The 24,446-nt window shown below is 54.2% G+C and overlaps 1 protein-coding gene across 1 annotated transcript in view; it reads right to left on the bottom strand.

The window, feature by feature from the left end:
• The window catches only part of LTF (lactotransferrin), a 30,212-nt gene extending 14,235 nt beyond the window's left edge, over positions 1 to 15,977 (bottom strand). Inside the window, exons 1-11 of the mRNA XM_075547901.1 lie at positions 15,935 to 15,977; positions 13,079 to 13,242; positions 10,444 to 10,552; positions 10,071 to 10,253; positions 9,599 to 9,746; positions 8,612 to 8,667; positions 6,730 to 6,908; positions 5,541 to 5,715; positions 4,520 to 4,665; positions 3,549 to 3,639; positions 450 to 497 (exon numbers count right to left, since the gene is read on the bottom strand). Coding sequence (XP_075404016.1) covers positions 450 to 497; positions 3,549 to 3,639; positions 4,520 to 4,665; positions 5,541 to 5,715; positions 6,730 to 6,908; positions 8,612 to 8,667; positions 9,599 to 9,746; positions 10,071 to 10,253; positions 10,444 to 10,552; positions 13,079 to 13,242; positions 15,935 to 15,977 — 1,342 coding nt within the window. The remainder of the gene's footprint in view (positions 1 to 449; positions 498 to 3,548; positions 3,640 to 4,519; positions 4,666 to 5,540; positions 5,716 to 6,729; positions 6,909 to 8,611; positions 8,668 to 9,598; positions 9,747 to 10,070; positions 10,254 to 10,443; positions 10,553 to 13,078; positions 13,243 to 15,934) is intronic.
• Positions 15,978 to 24,446: the final 8,469 nt, after the last annotated feature.

The raw sequence follows: 24,446 nt of genomic DNA on the forward strand, positions 1-24,446 counted from the left end.
TCCCCCTAAAGAGCACCTGGCCTACTGTCCCGGGGCAGGTGCAGGGTCAGCTGAGAAGTTGAGCATGCACTACCCAGGCAGGCCAGTGGGGTGCACACAGAAGGCTGGATTTGTCCCTGGAGACCGTGGTTCAAGACTAGTCTCTGGTACAGAGATATCTACACCTGTGAGTAAAGTTCTGTGCACCTCCGTGGACACCTGTCTAATATGAAGGTGATAACACCTCTCCTGCCACGTGGCCAGACACAGCAGAGAAATATGTAAAAAGTTCTCTGCCAAAAACTGAGGCCGGTAGAGACATGACCATTATTCTCCTATGAACCACCCGTCTGCATCCTCAAACATGCTATGGCATCTCTAGCTGTGTGCCCCCACCCATCCCCCCACGATCCTCTCCGCCAGCCACAAGGACTTACCTTCGACCCTGAAAAGGACCCCTTCCAACTCACCTTCCGTTGGTCTGTTTACACAGTCGGGGCCGCTGTTGCTTTGGGATCCTGAGGGAGCAGAGATGAGCAACCGTTACTAGGCTGACCGAAAATTCACAAGCATCGATGTCAGGGATCGAACTGCGCCCCCAAAGGAAATGTCACAAATTCTAACCCTCACGCCCTCTGGGGACTCAGTTGGAAATCTGGGGGATGCTAAGGCGTGGCAGTGAGGTGGGATTGGTGCAGGTGTGTTTTAAGTCCGTCCCTTTTGGGGTACGAGAGGAAAGGTTGAGCACAGAAGCATGCAGAGGGGGATAGCACCCCACATCAAAGCTGAAAAGTTATTTGGAGAGAAAAAAAACCAACTCACTGCCATTGAGTCTATTCTGACTCACAGCAACACTATAGGACAGGGTGGACCTGTCCCTGTGGGTTTCTGAGACTAACTGCTACAGGAGTAGAAAGCCCTGTCTTTTTCCTGAGGAGCGGCTGGTGGTTTCGATCTGCTGACCTTAGGATTGGCAGCCCAACGCACAGCCACTGCACAGAGGCTTCGCCTGCTAAAGCCAATGACTTGAATTTGGACTTTTAGCCTCTGATACCATGAGAAAGTACATTTCTGTTCATGAAAGCCACTCACTTGTGGCCTTTCTGTTCACAATGCCCTAAGAAAAAACTAGGACAGCTGCAGGCTGCAGGCTGCCCCAATGCCCAACGGGCCAGAGGAAGAATTGCGGGAGGACCGCACAACAGAGTACTAATGGAGGGGGCTTCCAAGCGCTCATGGGAAAATGGGATGAAAGATGATGGAGTTTTTCCACTGACTCTTTGAAGCCCCTTCGTACAGCAGATTCCACAAGGGCAGACCTTTCCCTTTCCCTCCTGGAATGGCTACTCTCCTTATTGGTCCTGAGGGGTTGATCTGTCCTGGATTCCCTGTGTTTCAAGCTCTTATTTGTGCCAGTGTACATGTGCTGGTCTAGCCGGATTTGTAGGGTAGAACTGGGTCATGACTGGTGGGGAGGGAGCATTAAACAACTAGAGGAAAGTTGTATGTTTCGTCTGTGCTGTTGGTAGGTTCCGGCTCAAAGTAACCCCATGTGCCACAGAACGAAACACCACCCGGTCCTGCACCGTCCTCACGATTGTTCTCGAGTTTGAGCCCATGGCAGCAGCCGTGTCAATCCATCCATCTTGTCCAGAGTCTGCCTCTTTCTCGCTGCCATCCACTTGTCCAAGCTCTTCTCCGGGCACTGGTGTCCACAGTACATGAGACAGAGTCTTGCCATGCTTGCCTCTAAGGAACATTCTGGCTGTACTTCTTCCAAGACAGATCTGTTTGTTCTTCTGGCCATCCTTAGTTCCTACAGTATTCTTTGAGAACACCATCATTCAAGAGTGTCCATGTTTCTTTGGTCTTCCTTGTTCAATGTCCGACTTTTATATGCATAGGAGGCCATTGGAAATACCATGGCTTGGGTCAGGTGCACCAAAGTCACATCCTTGTTTTTCAACACCTTAAAGAGATCTTGTGCAGCAAATTGACCCAATGCAAGGTGTGATTTGATCTCTGGACTGCTGGTTCCGTGAGCACTGACTGTGGATCCAAGCAAGATGACGTCCTTGGCCAGTTCCATCTGTTCTCCGTTTATTACGATGTCACCTAATAGTGCGGCTGTGAGGATTTTGGTTTCCTTTACATTGATTTGTAATCTTGGCTGAAGGCCGCAATCCTTCAGCTTCATCAGCAAGTGCTTCATGTCTTCCTCTCAGCAAGCAAGGTTGGGTCATCTGCAGACTGTTGATAATCCTTCCTCCAATCCTAAGGCCTCATTCTTCTCCCTATAACTCAGTTTCTCTGATGATTTGCTCAACATACAAATTGAGTTGGTGTGGTGAGAAGACACCATCCTGACGGACCCCTCTCCTAACTTTAAACAATGCAGTATTCCCTCGTTCTGTTCACACAACGGCCTCCTGGCCCAGGCACAGGCTCTGCATGAGCACCGTGAGGTGTTCTGGGATTCCTATTGAGGACCAGGTTTTTCATCGTTTGCTGTGATGCACACAGTCGAACCCCTTCACATGGTCATAAAACACAAGTAACTATCTTTCTGGTGTTCTCTGCTTTCAGTCAAGATCCATCGGATATCAGCAATGACACCCCTTGTTCCACATCAACTTCCGAATCCAGCCTGAGCCTCTGGCAGCTCCCTGTCGCTGTATTGCTGTACCTGTCTCTGGAGGATCTGCAGCAATGCTTCACTTGCATGTGAGATCGATTATATTGTTCTGTAATTTGTGCTTTCTGTGGGATCACCTTCCTTTGGAAAGGGTGCACATATAGATCTCTTCCCATCAGTTGGCCAAGTTGGTGTCTTCCAAGTGTCTTGGCATAGAGAGGGAGTGTTTCCCGTGCTTCATCCGCTTGTTGAAACGTTTCCTTTGGTAGCCCTTCGGTTCCTCACATGCGACCTCTTGAAATGGTTGTTGTGGACTGGTTCTCTGGGGTACAGTGGCTCTGTGTATTCTTTCCGTCTTCCCTTGATGCTTCCTGTATTATTTATTGACGGTCCCCAGGGCCTGACTCCCACAGGCGTTCCTCAGTCCGGGGCATTATGGTAGACTCCGCTTTGAGAAGAAGCGCTTCCTCCTTATGCTTTGAGTGGCGTGTGACCCGAGGGTCTCATCTTCTGGCACCGTGTCTGACGGTGGTCTGCGACGATTCAGTGGGTTTTGGAGTAATTGGCAATGTTTCGCTGCTCTCCATAGGGAGAAGCTCCCCGTGGGGTTTTCAGTGGGTAATTTCTCTGCAGTGGACAGCCTACTCCTTCCTTTTTGTCTGTTCTCAGTCTGGAAGCTCTGCTGAAACCTGTTCACTCTGGGCAACTCTACCGGTATTGGAAATGCCAGGGACACAGCCTTTAGCGTCTCAGCAACACACAAGCCACCACAGTCTGACAAACTGGCAGACGAGTCGTGGAAAGAGTTGCTGGTGGTTTGGAACCACTGACCTCGCTGTTAGCAGCCCGATGACCATTCCACAGTGTCCTCGGGGCTCTTTCCCCCACCGACCCCCCAGGGAATAAAACCAGAGACACCACTCCTTCCACTTACTGGAGTTCTCCGCCAGGACAGGCACCAGACCACACTTGCCCGCCGTGTAGATTTGGCCGCCATCCAAGCTCAAGGCATCCGCAGTTCCTTTCTGAAAAGGCAAAGCAAGTCCTGGGCACCCGGGAAGGGAAGGCCGTTCCCGTCCTGCCGGTCTGGACACTCTCTGAGAGAGTGGCCCGGGTCAGGTCTTCGTCCAGAGCCCCAGAAAGAAAGAAGAGCTGTTTTAAGTGGGCATCCAATGGACACTCCCCGGGCTCTATTGGTTCTCCACCAGATCTGCAGCAGTTCTCGAGGAAATACCAGATTCAGCGTGCGCGAACCCTTTGTCCTCTGGGGAAGAAAAGGCAACCCTCTGGGCCTCTGGTTCCCAGGGGTCTCTGCCTGGGCCAGCGCCCCTCCCAGAGGAGACAGGGGGTGGGAACAACTGGCTTCCACAAGGCTCCGCTCACTTGCACTGGACCCAGGGTGCCTGAGCTGCTCAATCAATGAGTAGAAAGGATGATCTTTAATCCCTGTGGGGGCTCTCCTGGCGTCCTCAAAGAACCAATCTGTTCAAGTTCTGACCCCTGTCCTTAGGAAGGTGGCCTTGTTTGGAAGCAGGGTCTTTGGAGGTGCTGTTGGGGAGCATGGTGATGAAGATGGTGATGCTGTTGGGGAGCATGGTGATGAAGATGGTGGGGGGCGGTGTCCTGATCCAAACTCTGGGGGCTCTTCCAGGATCATCAAACAGCCTGTTTGCAGAGCTGGCCCTGGCCCTGGGTGGATCCTCTCTGGCAGCTCCTGCCTGGCTCACAGAGCCCCACCCTCAACCTCATCTGTAAGATGCCCAGGCCCTTGGGTCCTCGAAGAAGCCCAGCCCCACAGCTAGGTGGGCCCCCCCGTCTCCCCACCACCACGTCACAGCGGCTCTCCCTGTGCAGGCCCTCCACGTCTGGTCCCACAGCCCAGCCGCTGCCCACCCTGATGCGTACCATGACCAGGGTGATGCAGTCCTCAGCGGTGGAAGCCATGGCGCAGGACACTTTGCCTCTGCTCTGCTGGCGCCACTTGGTGCACTTGCGCAGTTCCTCTGTGCCCACGGCACACCACACCGCCCCGGCGCGCCGGGCCCCCGACCCTGCACAGAGGGAGGAAGGCAGGGTTGGCAGGGATCCTGCAAGGTCATTGCCAAGTCTGATGACCTTGGGAGCCACCCCTTCCATCTCTACACAGTGCAGCTCCACCGGACCCTGCCGTAGACAGACTTAGGGAGCCGATTTCACCATTGGATGAGTCAAGGCCTGGGCCCTCCCCTCCTCCCCTCTGCAGCCCCCCCAGCCCAACCCAACTCAGGAGGGCATGACTGTCTCTCCATTCCCGCTAAGACATTCTCCGGCTTCCCATCCTTCCATTAGCCCTCAGGGTACTGATCCGCCTCCTGCGCCCGTGTCTCCCTGCCACTGCATGCCAACTCCACAGCACGGGACCAGGGCCTGCCCCCAAGAAGTGGCACCTGGCACCCCTCTGTGATTTCTCCTAAGGCCCCAGCCAGCCCCGTGAAGGAGAATGCAGTCTTGTGTTTGTCTAGTCTCCTGTTCCAGATCTTTCCATGGAAGGACAGCCATGGCTGAGTTCCTTGCTCTAGAATTTTCTCCTGGCCACGACCAGGGGGTTGTCAGTCAGGGAGGTCCCTGCATCCGTCCCAGGCAGGCCCTGGCTCTGTCCGTCCGTGTTCCTAGGAAGCACAGTGACTTTTCTATACGTGCTGGAGAAGATTGTGTGCACAGGAACAGAGGCCAAGCGTTAGCAGGTGGCCAGGACATGTGTCTGAATATGCCCCTCATCTGCTAAAGTGGCCCCTCATCCGTCGACAGAAGACACTAGGACCTGCATCAAACCACCGTGTGAACAAGACACAAAGGAGTGGCCACCACTGAGCACTTGGGCCACCAGTGAGCAGGTGTCCGGCATCCCCCAGAAGGCCTCTCCCCTGTCCGCCCAGTCCTCACGCACTCTCCCGCAGGTTCTGGAGGGCAATGTAGTAGTGGTGGCCCAGGTACAGCCCAGCATCAATCTTGGAGGGGATCCTCAGAAAGCCCATGGTGGAGTCCTTGAACAGCAGGTCCTTCGCCGGCGGAGGGGAGGCAAAGAGCTGGAATGTTGGTGGCTTGGTTTTCCCAAAATGTTCCTGATGGAGGGAAAGATCGATTTAAGCGTCCATGACTTGCAGGAAGGAACTATTGAGCAATGTGGCAAGTGTCTTTGGACCTGTGGGAGCCTCTGCTGGCGCCCTCCAACAGAGGGACAAGCTCTGCGCTGGCTTCTTATTTGGGGAAGTTCTGGGGCCCAAGCGCCTTAACGTCCTGAGAAAACTGGCACCTTCTCCACTGCTTCTTGGTTCCCCAAGTTCTCTGAAGACAGAACTGGGTGGTGTCCTAGCTCCTGTGCCCTAGAACAGCAGTTCTCAACCTGTGGGTCGCGACCTCTTTGGGGGTCAATTGACCCTTTCACAGGGGTCGCCTGATTCAGCACAGTAGCCAAATGACCGTGATGAAGTAGCAACGATGATCATTTTATGGTCGGGGGCTGGATCACCACCACATGAGGAAGTGTATAAAAGGGTCATGGGACTAGGAAGGTTGAGAACCACTAGGCTAGAAGGTGGCTCACCCTACATACCAGTCCCTCTGTGCCACCGTGTCCTCCAAGCCAGCAGCTGGGTTTCAGGGCCCCGTAACCCACGGAGTACCCAGGAACACACACATTTTTCAGGGTGCCCTGGCGATCCTGTGAGCTCCAGCCCTCTGGGGTCAGTTGGAGGAACAAGTCCAGGGAACACTGGATCCACGCACAGAGAGAAACACCACGGGGACAGGGAGCAAGGCAGCGCTGGGCGGCCTGGCTGCACCCAAACAGAAGCCTAGGGTTTCAGCCCTCTGTCACCCTCCTGCCATCCCAGCTGAGGATGATGGCGATCGGAAGGAGGAGCCACTTCCACCTCACATCACAGAAGAGTCGACACGGGACTCCAGGGGTTGAACATCAAAAGTGGGCCTAGCAAGGGGAGAAGGGCAAGCTCTCTGAGTGACTGACAGGAGATAGTGTTAGACACGAGGATTTCAAGGTCTCTAATGTCCAGCGGACAACCTGGAAAGAAGACGTCCAAGGTCGCCACCCCGCCCCCAATGGGAGGTGGCAATACCTGTGCCCGTTGGAGGAGCTCCCAGATCTTGTCTTCTTTGCCATTCGTCACTCTGGCTACCACAGCGTGAGATGGTACCCGCCCCAGGTGGCATGCCTTGTATTCATCCACTGGCTTCCGGGTGTTGTCTGGGCAGAGCAACTCATACTGGTCTCTTTCAGACTTGTCTGCTATGTTCTCTGGACCAAGGGAAGGGGCAAGAGGGAGTTCAGATGAGTTAAGGCCAGGCAGTCACCGATGAGCTGGAGCTGCCCTCTGCCCAGAGACCTCCAGCTGGAGAAGCTGCCTCAGATGCCCCAATGGAAGGTCAGTGAATGTCTCCAAGCCCTCAGAGAGGTGAATAAGCATTGCCCACAGAAACCTCAGAGCCAGCCCAGGGGGTCCGAGCCAGAAGTTCAAACCAGACCCCATCTGTCACCATAGCAACCCTGAGTAGACGATGAAGCATGTTCGGGAGACAGGAGAGAATCTAAGGCAGAAGATCCAGTTGTTCACGCCAGGTACTGTTTCAAGGACTGGGGTAGGGGTGCTGTGTGAGTGATTTCAGTCCCACTTTCAAAGAACTACGCGCATATTTTATAGAGATTACTTCTGAGTGCACAAAGTGAAAGACACCTGCCCAGATCATTGTATGAGATGACTGAGCCTGCCCTCAGACTCCCCACAGGTTCAGCAGTTTGAAACCAACTATGTACCCCTGCTCAAGCCACCAGGGCCCTCTCTAAAATAAGGAAGGGAAACTGCCAATACCAGCAAATATATTAAGGGATATCAAACTCATGAGATGTAGAAATTAAATATAAACAACAGTGAAATCTGTCACTGTAACTTCATTATCTGGGTAACAGAGATGAAAGCTGAAGAATAAAAACTTGAAGTTCCAGGGCAATGAGACACCTTGGAACACTGGAAACCGCTTGAGAAGCCCACGGGGGCTGTCCTGCCGTGTCCTGCAGGGCCACCGGGGGTCGGAGTCTGCTCGATGGCAGTTGGTTCCACTGTTTTTTATATGGAGTGTTGGTGGGAGTGTAATTGTACACTGCCATACCTGAGAGCAGTCTGCTGGCCCTAGGGCAGTGGTTCTCAACCTGTGGGTCGCAACCCCTTTGGGGGTCAAACGAGCCTTTCACAGGGGTCGCCCAATTCACAACAGGGGCAAAATGACAGCGATGAAGTAGCAAGGAAAATCATGTTCTGGTTGGGGGTCCCCACCACATGAGGACCTGTATGAAAGGGCCGCGGCGTGAGGAAGGCTGAGCACCACTGTCCTAGGGGAAGGTCATGAGCCGGCACACACTCAATATTTGTGCGTCAGTCTGTGGTCCCAAAGCCATTCTCCAACGGGACAGCAAAAAGACACCGGGAAGGTAGCGGTGTCGTGGGTTTCAGGTCACCAGCTGGACAACCACCCCCGCGCTGCAGGAGAAAGACGGGGCAGTTCTACTCTGCCGCGGGAGGTCCCTGCGAGTCAGAATGCACTCAAGGGCAGTGTGTTTGGTCTCCGTATCAGGGCAGCAGAGAAGGGGCCAGGTGGACACGTGACAACAAAGGCAAAGCCCTGAAACAAAGCGCTGAGTCAGCGCCCAACACGCTGCAAAGCTGGCGTGAACTTAAAGCCCAGACACACAGACACCCAGAAGAGCGCGGCGGGCTTTGCCTGACAGCATGGGACTCAGAGGGCACGGGAAAGCACCTGGGCACGGGTGCTTGGGAGAGGAAGGGAAATGAGAAGAGGCTTTATAAAAAGAAGACAAAAACCCTCATCACTTTACATGTGAAGAAAGCACAAACCCAGAGCTGTAGGGAATCATGGGCCAAGACCTGGGGCCATCGCCAGTACAGCACCCAGCGGAGGAGCCAACGAAAGGGGAGGGGCGCTTACCAAAAATCGTGCTGTCCTTGACAAAAGCCACTTCCCCAGGTCCTTCCTTCAGGCATCTGAAATGACAAAGCACCGGAAGGCTTAGCACAACCAGGCCACTCCTTGACTTCCTCCTCGGGCCTCCGTGCAGAACGAGAGTGTGTGTGTGTGTGTGTGGGGGGGGGGTTACCCAGGGGAGATATCTGCTCCCCCAGGAGCATCTGAGGAAGAACCCTGGGGGGGAGGGGAGGAGGGGGAGGGCTGGAAGTCCAAACCTGTTTCTTCTATGTAAATGAGGGCTTTGAAGTTTCTAAGGCGGGGGGGGGGGGGGGGGGGGTGCAGTGGGACCCTGGTCAGAGTGTGTGTGTGTGTGTGTGGTAGGGTGGGCGGGGGGGAGGTTGAGGCTCCAAGAAGCAGCGTGGAATGAGGGAGCGGGAGCACAGAGCAGGCAAAGGTCCCTGTCCTCTGGTCTGCGAGAAGCCCAGGTGAGGCAGAAGGTCAGCCTGGCCGCTGCCTCTGTGCTGCCCAGTCGGGAGTCCAAGACTGGTGATCTCTAGGGAGGGGGTACCCAGGACAGTTCAGGGACAGCTGCTTTGGGGTTCTGTGAAGAGAGGATGCTCCTACCACTAATAAACAGGTGGGGAGCTTCCTATCTGCACTAGTGTACATGCATCTTCTGGTCCAGCTGGATTTGTAAGGTGAATTGAGATCGTGATAGTATGGTGGGGCGGGGGGTGTGGGGGGGGGAGCACTCAAGAACTAGAGGAAAATTGCTTGTTTCATCATTGCTACATTGCACCCTGACTGGCTTGTACAAACCCCCAATAAAGTGGTTTAATTTTTTTAAAAAAAGAGGTGGGGAGGACAGGGTGGGGCCCAGCGGGGTGTGTGAAGGGTGGGCAGGGGCAAGAGGGGAACAGCCATGGGAGAACTGGACCTCCCCTTTCGGGTCCCTGCCAAAGAGGTGGTCCTCTCTTTGGGTCTCCTGGCCTGGGGACACTCACTCACCGGAAGGCACCCCAGTAGCCAAAGTAGGGCTCCTTCGAGTTGCAGGCACATTTGTTTGCGTCTTCCCCTGCACACAGGCTGCACAAGTTGGGGAATCGCTTTCCATTTGCGCAGGGAACACAGCTCTTGGAGAAGAATCTGGATACAGCTGTTGGCGAGGGAAAATCGGTCAGAGTGAAAGCCAGCCCCGGCCCTGGCCTTGGCCCCCTCAGGCTGCTGCTCGCCGGCTGCGGGCTCCTCCGTGGGCAGGAAGCGGAGGACAGGCAGCCTCTGGGCACCGCTGTGACTTCAGAGGAGGTTCAGACCTGCTGGTACAGAACTCTCCCACCCCCCACCCCCCACCAACCTGCATGTTTAAAGCCAGTTAGGCCCACCCCGCCTCAGGCTCACGCCCACCCCATAGGTTCACAGGCAACCGCCCCCAGGTGCTCTTGGAGGAGAGAGCCCGGCCCGACGTGTCCCAGTGTCTTACCGGCTTCCAGGGATGCCCGTGGTCCTGCCCACTTCAAGTATGGGCGCAGTGTCCCAATGGGGATGTTCCACCCTGCGGACCTGCCGAGGCCTGTGTGGCAGGACTTCTTGCCTTGGAGTTGGTTCAGCTGGAAGTCGGTGCCTCGCTTCACCAGGGCCACGGCGTAATAGTGGGTTTTCGGCTCTGCAAGGGGGAAGAGAGCATTGCAGGCTGTGAGCCTGGACCAGAGGGAGAGGGGCTGGGAGGACGCTGTGATCCTTCCTGGACAGCGCACAGCAGGAGGGACGACCTCACCTGCCAGCTAGCTCCCTGCTCCCCTCCCACTCGGCACACTCCTCCACTCTGACTCGGCAGAGCCCCCAGGAAAACTCACCCGCCTCAGACCCGTAGACCTCGGCCACGATGGGCTTCAGGTTGTAGGGGGCCTTGGATGCCTCATATATCAAACCGCTATCAAGGGTCATAGCGTCTGCCTGGCTGGTCTGAAGGAAAAGAGGCCAGGCTTCAGCTTCGGCGGATACCCTGCCCAGGATAGCAGGGCATCCTAGAAGGCTCCAGGGCCAGAATGACCTTCAAAAAAGGTCATTCTATCCATTATCCAGCTTCCAGTCACATCCTCTCATGATACTAAGAGAGGGCACCAGGTAACGGTCCGTCTTTTGGGTCCATGATCACAGACCCAACTGCTTCATCCTGGAAATCAGCAGAAACTTCTGTCCCCCGCCCTCGTCTGTCTCCCCCCCCTTCCCCCCGTGACTGCCCCCCACACCCTTCCCACAGACGGCCAAGTTCGTTTCTTTAGATTCTCTCCTCTGCTTTGACTCCATGTGCATTTCTTGCTGCCGAGAAAAGAGACTGATCATCTTTTCTGAATGATCACCCTGTAAGCCAGGTTCAAACTGCGTTCCCCGTGCTGAGCTGGCTCCTTCTATTTGCCGCTTGGTCCACACCTGCTTCATCAGCTGAAGTTAGACACGCCCTGACTTCAGCTGAGCCTTTCTCGATCCCATTGGTGGCAGCCAATTGGGTGTCGCTATTCATCGATCGCCCAGATGTTCAGACCTAACTTCTTACGGTGAGAAATCATGGAAACTATGCTTTTACGAAGATCTGTGTCTCAGTGGGTTGTGTTTCCCTTGACCTGTTTTCTTGGGGGGGGTGGGGGGCTTCTGGGAGGGGCGTCACGGAGACAATAAACACAAAGAGAACTTTTCAGCCTTGGGGCATGTTGCTGTTCTGCTTAGCCGAAAATCCACAAGGCCGACTTAGAATGCCATTGACCTTGAAGACTCCTCCCCCCAGCAGAGTGACTGGCAGAGGAGGAGAGGCTGGTGTTTCATTAAGTGTTTTTGCTCCCCCAAACACTAGTGGTAACAGATTTCTTAGGTTTGTGTTTCTCTGGTTACTAAGTATATCACCTATGTCTATTTAATTAATTATGATTTCTCTTTTCCTGTTCATATCATCTTTTCTATTAAAAAATAAATCATTTTATTGTGGGTGCTGACAGCTCTTACAACAATCCATACATCAAATGTATCAGGCATACTTGTGCATCTGTTGCCATCATCATTTTCAAAACATTTCCTTTCTACTTGAGCCTTTGTTAGCAGTTCCTCTCTTTTCCCTCCCTCCCCACCCTCTCACCCTGGTGAACCCTTGATACATTATACATTATTGTTATGTTCATATCGTACACCGTCCGCTGTCTCTCTGCACCCACGTTTCTGTTCATCCCCCTCAGTGGGGGAGTGGTTATACGTCAATCATTGCGATCAGTTCCCCCTTAATCCCCCTTCTCCCCGAACCTTCCTCCTACCCTCATGGTATCGCTACTCCCATTAATGTTCCCGAGGGAGGTATCTGTGCTGGATTCCGTGTGTCGAGAGTTCTTATCTGCACCAGTGTCCCTGCTCCCTCCGGTCTAGCCAGATTCATGAGGGAGAACTGGGTCATGATCGTGGGGGGAGGAAGCACTAAAGTGCTAGAGGAATGTGTGCTTCATGGGTGCTGTGCTGCACCCTGGCTGGCGCATCCCTTCCTTGTTCCTTCTACATCATCTTACTGGTATGAAACTTTCTTCCCAGTTTGAATTGATTTCTTGACAAGGCACACACAATAGCCCTTTGTCAGAGCTGGTACCTACTCGGGCTGTGGCTTTTAAAAGATTTTTGTTCACATCTTTTTCATTGAGAGGAGTTGATTTTTTGGTAATATTTCTAGTTCACCATTTAATCCATTGCTATAACCCTGGTTAATGTTCTTGCCTCTACGATTCAGCTGGTTAGCCTGTCCCCTTGTTTTTACGACCACCCAGGCTTATTGTTAACCACTGAATCTATCGCTACTCTGTTTTGATGTGCAGTGCTGATGCCCAATGGGGCTCTTGTTAAGAATGTCAAATGGGTGGCCTCAGCCACAAATACTTGGAACAGGGCCCAGGGATTTGTCTCTTAAACAAATAGGTGATCCTCGGGCCATTTGACCACAGAATATTTTTATGAAATGAAACCCTTTCATGAGACTGAGCCTGCTAAAAAATTTTTTTTCTGAAAACTCCATCAGATTAATGAAATCTTTCTATTGGGTTGCCTTGGAAACTGTATTATGTAACTTGTGCTGAAAGTTAAGCAGGCCCGACAACAGCACATGACATGTGTGAAAAACAAATGGGTTCAGGAATGAGTGAAATTATTTCAGTAGATCTTTAGATCGTGGGGGGGCTGTGGGGGGGCAGGGAGGGGGGAAGAGGCAACTTTTAATTGCCCAATGGTATGCACTCCGTGCTACACACTGTAGCAATCCCAGCTTCCCCAGGTGGGACCGCTTCACTTAAACACATTTAGCTTGCTTCTGTCCGCCTTCGCAACAGCCCTGCTTCCTGTGAGAGAGGTCGGCCCCCAACATACGGGTGCCCAAGAAGCGAAGCAAGGGTGGGAGAGGAGAAAGTTGTTCCTATTCCCCTCCACCCCTTCTCCCTGCCTTCCCCTTGGCTTCCAGTGACTTACGGAAATGGCCTGCATGCATTCCCGATGGGAGGTTCTGGTGACACAGGCGAGAGCAGGGAGGTTGGATGCTCTCATGTTCTCTTGGAATACGGAGCATTTCCTTGCTTCGTCCGGAGAGATGGCGCACCATCTAACGGCATCCTCGACGCTGGCCAGACACAGCCCTGGGAGACAGAAACCCAGGCGTCAGGGTCCACTAGCCACCCGTGGAAGAGCACCTCACCCTCAGATACAATCTCCTGGGCGTGGACCCTCCCGCCTGTTGCCCTCTCATCCCTTCAATGCTGTGGCCAAGTCAGGCCACTGGACCTTAAGTGGAGGCCACAAGCTGGCCTAAGGGGGCCTGTGCACTGTGCCAAGTGATGTGATACCATCCTGGTTCTCACTACATCAAAGGGCACGCCTAAAGCATCTTTCCTGCGGCGTTGGCGCATTTCCTTCCCCCAGCCCCTGGAAATGATGACGTCTCTCACATCAGGTTATGGAGTTCTCCCACCTGCCAGCACTTTCCGGACTCCTGACTCCATGTGGGTAAGTGCAGAGAAAGGGAGGGCTCAGGGTGCCCCATTTGCCTCTGTATGGGAAAGACGGATACTCTGGCAGAGCCTAGCTTTGATGCTATAATCTATCTGGCTTCCAGTTAAGAAAGAGGCTAGACCAGATTTGCTCATGGCTCTTACACACACACACACACACACACACACACACACACACACACACACACTTCTGTTAAGCACACCTAGGTCAAATCTACAGGCATGATTATACTTAATTGTGAAAGAGTGAATAGTTTCTCTCTCAAATCAGGAACGAAACAAAGTCATCTTTTTCCACCATCTGTTCATCATGGAACTACAGGCTCTAGCCAGGCTCAAAGAGCTCCCTGCCATCGAGTCGATTCTGACTCCTAGCAGCCCCCCAGGACAGAGTAGAACAGCCCCATTCAGTTTCTGAGGCTTTAAATCGTGATGGGAGCAGACAGCCTCGTCGGTCTTCCTCGGAGGGCCTAGTGTCCTTGTGGTCAGCAACTCAGGGCGTAGCTCACTAGGCCACCAAGCCACAGCAATGGGACACGTAAAACAAAAGGAAAATGCACACAGCTTGTAAAGGAGGAAGAATGCCTATCTTTATTCACAAACCACATGATCTTCTGTGAATAAAGCCCAGAGAAATTGCCATTAGAACTAATAAGCACTATTCGAACCAGTAGTTCTGATGCCGTTTGAACTAATCAATCTAGTGAGGTCATGGGATACAAGGTCACTATGCAAAAAAAAGTCTGTAATTTTGCCTATAAGCATAAGATAATACAAAATGAAATTAAGAATATAATAATCTATTCACAATTAAAAAAAAAACTCATTGCCATTGAGTCAATTATGACTCTTAGTGGCCCCATAGGACCGGGAAGAACTGTCCCTGTGGGTTTCTGAGACTAACTCTTCCTGGGAGTAGGAAGCCTCATTTTTCTCCTTAGGAGTGGCCGGTGGTTTCAAACTGCTGACCTAGCTTTTAGTAGCCCAATGTGTAACCTCATTTATGATAGTATCAAAAACATATACTTAGAAAGATGTTTAACAAAAGGAGTAGAAGACTTATATGCTCAAAATCACAAAACCTGGGAGAAGGAAGTCAAAGAAGACAAATAAATGGAGCGACATTTCATGTTCAGGGTTTATAAAATTCAATACGGTTAGGGTGGTAGTTCCTCCCGAATTGATCTGTAGATTCAACACAATCCCTATCAAAATCCCAGCAGGCTTTTGGGGCGGAAATCAATAAGCAGGTCTTAAAATTAATGTAGAAATGCAATGTGTAAAATTATTAAAACAATTTTTAAACAGAAAATAAAGTCAGAGAACTACTCAGTTCCCAACTTATCAAGTTATAATTACCAAAACTGTGTGGTACTAGCATAAAGTAGCTATATAATGAAACAGAACTGAGGATCCACAAATGAACTTCCAGTTACCAAGAAGGTCTCATGCAGGAGGCAGTGAAGGTGGGGCAGGGGGCAGGTTAGATTGAAACCTGAGAACTAGACAGGGGAGGTGGACCAGAGAAAAGTTAGGTTCAGGATTAGGGTTAGGGCTAGGGTTAGGTTTAGGTTTAGGCTTGAGTTTGGGCTTGGTTTAGGGTTAGGATTAGGGCTAGGGCTAAAGTAAACCTTGGGGTGAGGAGCCCAGCATTGGGAGAAAGTAGAAATAGGTAGATGATATCAGGGATTACTGTATATACTGTATAAGCTGACCCCAAATTTTTTTAACTAAAATTTTCGAAATTGTATGAGTCCTTGGAGTGAAGGGAAATTGTAAAATCAACCACCATCCCTTAATCCTGGAAATGGGGGTGAGGCGTAGGTGGGGGGGGTGAACAGTGGCAGGAACAGAGAATGGAGGTGGGGGGTCTGCATCTCCTCTGACAGCCCTTACCACCCAGGGGAGAGCTGTGTGTCCCGCCCTTTCCTCCACTTAAGATGGAGGTAGTCCACCGATGACCCCAAAGGTCCTGGTGAGACATCGTAGGACAGTGTTCCCCGGGAGTCTCTTGGGTAGCCCTGCACTCAGCCAGGTTTAGAGCCTCCGCCCAGGATGGGATGGGCCAACCCAGCTCTGCCTCAGGGCACCTTTCCTGCTTGGGCTATGAGCACCAGGACATCCACTGGCAGGATGCAGGGACCTGGGGTGCCTACCGGCCTGGCACAAAAGCTAAGCTGCCTGCCAGCAGTGTGCAGGGATCTTAGGATGTCTACCCATCAGGCCAAGAGCCCCTCAGGTGGCAGGAACGTAGTGTGCCTACCCGCAGGATGCAGGGGCACCCACTGGGCTGGGGGACGGTCCCCAGCAAGGCACTCACCAAGAGCCCCGAGGGACAGCAGCGCAGTGAAGAGGAGCTTCATGTCTGGGTCCTGCAGCGGCTCCAGTGAGCACAGGCTCTGCCACCTGGGCCCGCACTGCACCCCTTTATCTAGGGCCTGGTGGCCTCACAGGGCTGTGCTCCGCCCTGTTGCCCAATGGCATCCCCTTTCCTTCTCTCCACCCCACCCCCCACCCCAGCCACTCCCTCCCATCCCCACCACCAGGGCAGCCTGTTCCTGGAGGCCTTGGGTTCAGAAAAGCCCCGGGGACAAGGGCGGGGGAGGGGCAGTGCCTGGGCCAGGTTCCCAGAGCCTCCCAGGGACACAATGTAGCCTCCCACCACTGCAAGTCGCCTGCCCCAGGGATGGGGGTGGTGCTCTTTCGTGCCCACTAGTCTGTAATCCTCCTGGGGGAAGAGGCAGTCCCTGTAGTACCCGCCCCCCCACTCCAGTACCGCTTGTACCTGGGACCCAGCAGGGGCGCTAAGGTAAAGATCTGTGGGCCAACTAGGCTTGAGCACAGGTGTCTGCAAGCTCAACTAGGCCAAGGTGGGTCTTCTGAAGAGGACCTCACCCATCGAGCAGGTCAACAGCAGCCTTGGGCAGCTGGCTGGAGAATGGAGACCCCCTACAGTGGCCCCCCAGAGAATAGCTCCTCCCAGTCCTGTGAGCACTAAGCTGTGCAAGGCTTCCCTAAAGACAGCCAGGGTGGTCTCTATGGAAAGACCCTTCTTATGAGGTTCCTGCCCTCCAATGCTGCTGAGACCCAGGTCTGAAATAGGGTCTAACCAGCGTCCAACAGTGGCTCCGGGCTCCTTCCTTGGCCAGTGAGAAGGCTGTCCTGTCTTGTTGGTGAGTAGTGTGATGGTGGGGGGTTGGGGGGAAGGGGGGAAAGGGGCAGCTCTAATCTGTCTACAGGGTCACCCTGACTGATCCAAATTCATGGCACTGAGGTTTTGGACAAAGTAGGGAGTCCCTGGTGGGGGCGTGTGTGTGTGTGTGTGTGTGTGTGTGTGTGTGTGTGTGTACAGTGGTAAAGTGTCCCAGAAGCCAAAATGCTGGTATTCAGAACCTACCCACAGATGCCTCAGATCAGCGGTTCTCAACCTGTGGGTCGCGACCCCTTTGGGGCTCGAACGACCCTTTCATGGGGTTCGCCCGATTCATCACAGTAGCAAAATGTCAGTGATGAAGTAGCAACTAAAGGAATTTTATGGTTGGGGGTCACCACCAGATGAGGAATTGTTTTAAAGGGTCGTGGGATTAGGAAGGTTGAGAACCACTGTCACAGAGGAAAGATAGGCCTGCCAATTAGCTCTGGAGAGGTCAGAGTCCTGAAAGCCACTCCCTACCCCCACCACCCCACAAGGACAGTAGACATCAACTTGATGGTAACGAGACTGGGGACCTCATTCTGAAGGATGTCCAGTTTTGTCCTGAATATGTAAGCTAACCCACCTGGGGGGTAGCCATTTTCAAATTCAATAGCTAGCACTCTCATATAAAGACACTCCAGGGTTGGGGGCGGCTTTGCAAATGAGGCAGCCATCCCTGGGGGTGGCGCACCTAGTGCAGTGGGTGTCCGGGCAGCAATGGGACGGGCTGGAGCCCTCGGGAAGAAGGGAGCAGCCCTGGGGATACTGAGAGGAGGCAAACTCTAAGAGACAGGAAGTGATGGAGGAAGGTGCCCAGCAGTGAGGGAGAGATGCAAGTCACCTGGCGCCCACCTCTGGACAGGTCCTGAGCAATAGGTTACTCTGAAATCCATTTGTCCTGAAAGGAGACCTTGACTCAGTTTGACCACTTGAGGCTAAGAAGCCTTGTCCCATAGCAGGGACTCCCTACCTCCTACTGCCCACTGGCCGTTCTCCCCTGAGCAGCGCTGCAAGGGCGGCCATCGACGGGCACTCAGCCAAGGAGAAGCTGGCCTGGCCCGGGTCTGGGGGACCCTCACGGAAGCCGTGCGGCCCTCCACTCCTGGGCATGGGCCTTGCAAAGGCATAAGAGCAAGGCACAGAGCCCACTTCCCGGGCACCCGAGAGGGGTCTGCGGTCCATTGCTGGACTCTCCCGTTGGGTGAAGGGCGGCAGGTCTGCAGGCTCTCGTTGTTTGGAAACACCGTCTCACACCATTCAAAGTTGCATTCATCAATCCTTGCAACAAGCCATTTCAAAAACGAGTGAAGAAACCCCCAAATTGACTAATACGGCTTAGGCAGGCTGAAGCACCTTAGTGCCTAAATTGGTAACTCGATTTTGCTTTTGTGGTTAAAAAAAGTTTAAGAAATGTAACAACCTGGGCGTCTACTTGTGAGTGCGAGTTGGAAAAAGGACTGATTGGAAGGTCAGCTGTCCTCGATCCTCCCTTATCTGGTACCCTGCTGGCAGGAGCGCAGAAAGCATGGGCCACAGCCAGCGGGGTAACCTTGAGGGGTGTCCTGCAGGCTGGGCTGGGTGGAAAGCAACAGGGCAGGTTGTCTCCTCACTGAGTCTGCTGGCCATAGTCGACCCTCTGGGCAGACTGCTCCACCAGACCCAGGCTGAACAGCCCCCAAGTCCACCTGTGGGGGGAAGCTAATGTAAGAAGTGGATCTGCCCAGAAAGACAAATGAAGTCCATTCCTTTGGGCAACACACACCAGGCGTCTACCTATTATGTGCCGACGCTGGTGGGTGCGAATAGAGATATAGAGAAGAGTCTGCTTCTGCCCGCAGGAGCTGGTAGCATAATGGGGCAGGGGGGCAGGCACAGGTATGAATTTCTATCACATGGGCCAGGTGGGGTAAGCGAGGAGGTATAAAAGGGGTGAGGTGGACTCTCAGCCTTCCAGGTGTCTGGTTTTCATCCTGAGGGATCCAGAACGCCGTGGAACCTGGGATCCCTGAAGGGAAGGTCGATTTCTACAGGTAGAACATTCCAGGTAAAGGAAGAGACTAGTAAGGGCATGGGGGTATGGATCCAGTGACTAGTGACCAGTGCCTGGGGGACCACAAAGGGGCCCTCTGGTCTTTCTAGCCTGGAACTCTTGATGGAAGAAGGTTGAACAAAGCCCTCTCCTCTATCCCGAGCTCTGTCCCATCTGCCTGTGGGAGGAAGCTCCCCTTGCAGCTCCGGTGGGCACCTAAACTCAACGCCTGGTAACTGGAACTCGGGCCACTTTGTTCAGCCCAGCCCCTTCTCCTGCATTCCCTACTCCTTTCCACCAAGAGCCTACGAGCCGCCCTTATGTTCTCCGGCCACTTAGCACCGAGCCTCGGATGGATCAACATTGGCTGAATGTGGGAAGGAGCAGGAGAGGCAGCGTACGAGGGCGAGAGCAGTTCCTGTTTGCAAGGAAGGAGAGTGATGGCCATGCTGGGCCGCCCGCCACGCCTGCACGCGTGGACGCCTTGATGTGTCCATCGATTTAGCAGCCCCTGGGTCGGTTCCTAGAGAGCCCGCCGTGAAGGCGCAGATAGGTGTTTTTCAAGTCTTGAGACCGTGACATGACTGTGGGACACAAAGGTCAATCCCCATGCAATGGTAGGAGCTGGTGCTCAACAGGAGGGCGCAGGGGCACAGACCCGTGACTAATGACCAGAGCATGGGGCACCACAAAGGGGCCCTCTGGTCTTTCTAGCCTGGAACTCTTGATGGAAGAAGGGTGGACACCCCAGGCCCCACTCCCACCTGCCCACGGCGAGCCTTTGAAGCGCAGTGGCCTCTGGCTAAGTTGGGCCCTCCCTGAAAGCAGGCAAGCCCACGCCATGCCCTCGATGCAGGCCTCCACCCTGGCACCCAAGCGAAGAGTGAGGAAGCAAGTGTCTGAACCATGGAATGTGGGCAGCGCAGCCCTAGGTGCAAGGAGAAAAGAAGCCCCCTAGACATCTGTGTGCCTTAGACCCCTCGCCCGGCTCACAGGAGACCCCAGGCCTGTCTTACCCTTGACCGTGCTCTGAGTTTGCTGGCATGGTTGAGAGCGGTGCGCTAAATATTTAGGAATTTCACCAGAGGGCGTTGCTGAACCTTTAGGAGCTTGAAATGAGTCAGGGTGAGAGTGTTTACACCATGGGAATTGGCCAATGCTACAGAGAAGGGTGTCCCCCCCTCACTCTGCCCCCTCCTTGAACGGGTGCTCCATCGTAATACCACTGCCTGTGTTTGTCAGTGTGTGTGTGGGGGGGGGGGGGGGGGCAAGTGTCAGTGGCTGTGTCATCTCTGGGAGAGAACTCATCCTCCTCTGAATTTAGGTGGCACTTTAATGCCCACACAGACCCGTGAGCTCTGCAGCTGAGTCTTCACACAATCCCTTCCCAGAGACAAAGATCTGCAGAGGAAAGCACTTTGGGAAAGCTGCAACATTAGCCCCGAGTTGTCCCCCATGAATAGCACCCTCTCCGGCTGTGTTTTGGTGGGTGGTGGGGTTGCTCGGCAGAGGCAGGCAAGGGGTGCCGTTATCAGTCCGTGTGTATTGTGGCCCAATGTCGCCCAGTGCCCACAGGACCCAGAGACAAAGCCTCTCTGTCTCCCCGTATCAGCCCCATTCTTCCTCCTCCTCCTGCACACCCTCCCCCTGCTCCTAATCAGGACTCTGCCATCTCTGCCTTCTCTCCCCTAGACTGATCTGCTAGGCCAGGCTAGGCGCAAAGGCTGAGACACACTGCGGCCTCTCCCCCAGGGGTTTGAGGAACAATGGAAACTTCCTGGGGACCTAGTCCCTCTCACTAGTTCCAAGATGCAGATTCTCTAGGCCAAGGACATGAGGGCCCATGGCCCTGGCCGGACCAGGAACTTGGGTGACCTTGAGCACTGACTCATCACATCCATTGAGGCAGGCGTAGCAGGCCAGGCCAGAGAACAGCCTTCCAGGAAGGTGCCAGCCAAGTTCAACCTGGAAGGGGTAGCTGGCCTGTGGCCAGTCATGCAAATGCCTTCCCAGAAAGAACGAGGCTCTGTGGAGGCCAGGGACAGCCCCAGGCAGGAAGGGCCAGAGCCCCTTTGACAGCATGCCATCGTTCTGCCATTCACACTAGCAGCTTGGCCACCTAGAGGTCAGGTGGGCCGTTCTCTGAGAAGGAGCTGGGATGGGTGCTCAGAGGGGTGAGGAGCCATCACTGGCCTCCACCTCCCCGGGCCGGGCCAGTGCTCATCCTCCCCCAGCTCCCAGAGGTGGAATCCGGGATACTCAGGTCCTCTGACCCGGGCTCCGGTCTGACCGCTGCTCCAGGTTCCTCGTCCCTCCAGCCATGTGCTCACAGGGCTGCGTGGCACATTCGAAGGCAGAGATGTGGCCAGAAGCCTGGAAGATGTGGTTGGACGCCTGGCTTTGAACCAGTTTCCCCTCTCAACAGTCCCACAGACCTGCACCAGCTTCTCCACCTGTGCAGGGCTCCGTTTCCTCAGGCATGAAAAGGGGCACTAAGGGTACCCACCTCAAAAGGTGCTCAGAGTTCACCTCACACGTTTAAAGATGCCTGCCCAGCGCACAGTTCACCCAAGCAATTGTCCACTCATGAGCTCCCACTGTGCGCCAACTCCTAGACTGGGCATGGGGGCACAGGAACGGTCATAAAGTTACCTGGCCTCTGTGAGCACTCCTTTCAACAGAGGGACCTGCATATCCCCCTGAGACATGTGCACAGGGTGCGGAGTGTGCTGGCAGAGGCGGTAGGGAGTGCGAGGCATGGAGGCAGGACGAGCGAGCCCATCCGAGGCAGAGTGGGATGATGTTTCTTCCCACCTGGCCCTCCTTCAGACGGAGCACGTGACCGCCCCAGCTGCCTGTCTTCTCAGGAATGCCCCTGCACTGCTCTCTCAAGCTCCTTTTCTGTGTTTCTGCCTCAATCCGGGCCTCCTCCTCTCTCCTAGGGATCTCCTTCTTGCTGGCTTTCTTCCTCTCCACCTGACTTTCTCTCCCACCTCTGAAGCACGCAAGTCCACATGTGCTATGGATTGCCAGGCCACACCCCCTATACCCCAACACACACACACACACACACACACACACACACACACACACACACACGCATGCACACGGAGCCTGCCCTGAGTCCAGTCGGGTTTCTTCTCATCACAGCATCTTGTCCTTGCCGTGACCGACTTATCTCCCAGCCTCTTTCTGGACTGTGAGCTCCAAGAAGACAGGATCTTCTGGAGGCCGCCCCATCTCAGAGCCTCGGGGTCCAGGGAGAGGACTCACGGAGGGTGGGTTGACCAGTAGCATGGAAGAAGAAAAGGTGAGAGAGGGAGAGGGCCCTCAGTAACTGTTCTGATAGATGGCACCCTTGCCCTGTACCCCGAAGCCTATGAGAGCGGCCAGGGCACTGAGTGCCAGCCGAACCAGGGGTCTGAATCTCTCTCTCTCTCTCTCCTTCCCTCAGTCTGTGCCCTGCAGAGACCTCCTAGCAGGTGGGGCTCTCTGGCGCTGGCCTTGGAGAGGAGGGGGGTTTCAGGTGGGTGTGTCCTGCTTGAAATCACATAGAAGTGCGGAAGGAGCAGGTCCACCAGGTGGCCCTGGCCTGGCCTGTGCAGCATCTGCCTGTCCAGTGTTCTGAAAGTCGGGGGAGAGCAGCGATTGGGGAGTTGATGGGAATGGATTGAGAGGCGGTCCTTCCCTCACTGGCATGACCCAGCCCTCCCACGGGGACCCCCGGGCCTGGCTTCTCCTCTCCAAGGACTCCCTCCCTTCCTCCTTTCTAACCACCAGCAGCCTTCAAGGGCAAGGGGGACAGGACATCACGGGGAGAACACCAGAATAGCAACTGTGACCAGTCAGGATGCACTGGGAGGCCAGGGGCCAGGGGGCAGGCCCCTCAAACCCTCACGCCACCTCCTTTGTCAAGGCCAGAGACGTGCACTGTTTTGATTGCACTTGCATACAGAGGCTGGGTGAAACCCTGAGAAATCCTTCGCAGCCCTACTCACTCTAGAACCTTGCAGGAGCGGGTCTTTCCCAGGGATGCTCCCCCAGGCTTCTCATGCCCCACCTTGTTAACCCAGCTTAAACCAGAAGTTAAAGAACACCACCTTGAACCCCTGTAGGGGGGTTTTCATGATACCAGAGACCTTTCCTTCTACACATTAAGCCTCCTGACAAAGTGAGCGCTCTCTGAGGTCACCTGTAGGTGACTTAAAGAGCAGGGGGCTGTGAGCCAAGTTGTTCTACAAACACTCATCCAAGGTTCTGGCCACGGCAGACTACTCTTTCATCATTTGCCCCCCACCCCGTGCTCAGGTTGAAGGTGCAAGAAAGGGCAGAAGGAAAGAGCAATAATCCCCCTTTTCTTCCTCCCAAGCAAACTCTTCCTCCGAAGAGGCATCCATTTCCAAAACAAACCCATCATCTTTTGGAAAGGACTCTGAGAGTTCAGCCACCTTGTTGACCACATTGAAAGAGGAGGAACTTCCTGGAGTCTGTGGGGTTCCTTGGAGAGGATGTGGAAGAGCAATGGCTTTGACCCCAGGAAGCTGGGGCCCAGTGTTGCCTCAAGGACAGAGGAAACTTGGCAATCAGAGACCTGTTCTCTGCTCGGGCCAGGCCTCCTTCCTGGTTCCTTCAGGTGCCTCCACCTGCCTCTGGGCCTCCCCCTCTACCCCCAGCTGAAGTCTGGCGGGGCTGGCCGCCACATTCTTAAAATCACTAGGTCAGTACTGGAGGGTCCTCGCCTATCACCCCTTATCTCTTGGTCTCTCTGGGCTTTGGTAGCCAGGGACGGTCCACGCTTTCTTCCATTTGGTTCATTCTTTCCATTTCTGTCATCGCAAAGGGATCTTCAACTCCAGCCGCAACCTCCTGGCCCTCTCTCCCCACCCCTCTCCCCCACAGTGCTTCCTGGGGTCCTCTCCTTCTTGCCCCTTCCCTCTCCTCCCTGTGTTCTGCCCCTTGGGCATCTCACTACTCCTCCTCTCTCGGAGCAAACTCCCCTCACACTGTGTTGATGTCCAGAATTTGCGTTGGTCCGTCCGCCAGGTATCTCCCACCTGTGACCGTGGGAGGCCCGGGCGACTGTCATCTTCCCGTGCTGTCCCATGAGAACAAAAGTGCCATGGCATGGGTGACTCTAAAGAAGAAAAACGTATTTGCTCAGAGTTCGGGAGACTGGGAGTCTGAATTCGGGACCCCGCCTCTAGGGGAAGGCTCTCTCTTTGCTGGCTCTGGGGAAAGATGCCTGTCTGCGCTGCGGACATCCCAGCTGTTCCACGGTGCTTGGCCATCTCCACTTGGCCTCTCCCTGCCCCTCCATTCCTGCTCGCTTGCCTCCGTGCCTTTAGACCACTCACGGTGGGTGCATTTAGGAACTGTCTACACTGATAGGAGGAGTTCATTGACCCAACACAGCACACCTATATCCAAATGAGATGGCATTCACCTGTAAGGGGGTTGGACTATAACATGTTGTTTTGGTGGGGATGGGGAGGGCTGAGGACCCCGTCCCATCTATATTGACGGTGACTTGGAGAGCTTAATCATGGTCCACCAGCACTGCAGAACGGCATTCTAAGGTCTCGTTCTGGACCCAGAGAGAGCAGGCAC

This window comes from Tenrec ecaudatus, chromosome 4 (assembly GCF_050624435.1).
Source record: "Tenrec ecaudatus isolate mTenEca1 chromosome 4, mTenEca1.hap1, whole genome shotgun sequence".
Classification (NCBI taxonomy): domain Eukaryota; kingdom Metazoa; phylum Chordata; class Mammalia; order Afrosoricida; family Tenrecidae; genus Tenrec; species Tenrec ecaudatus.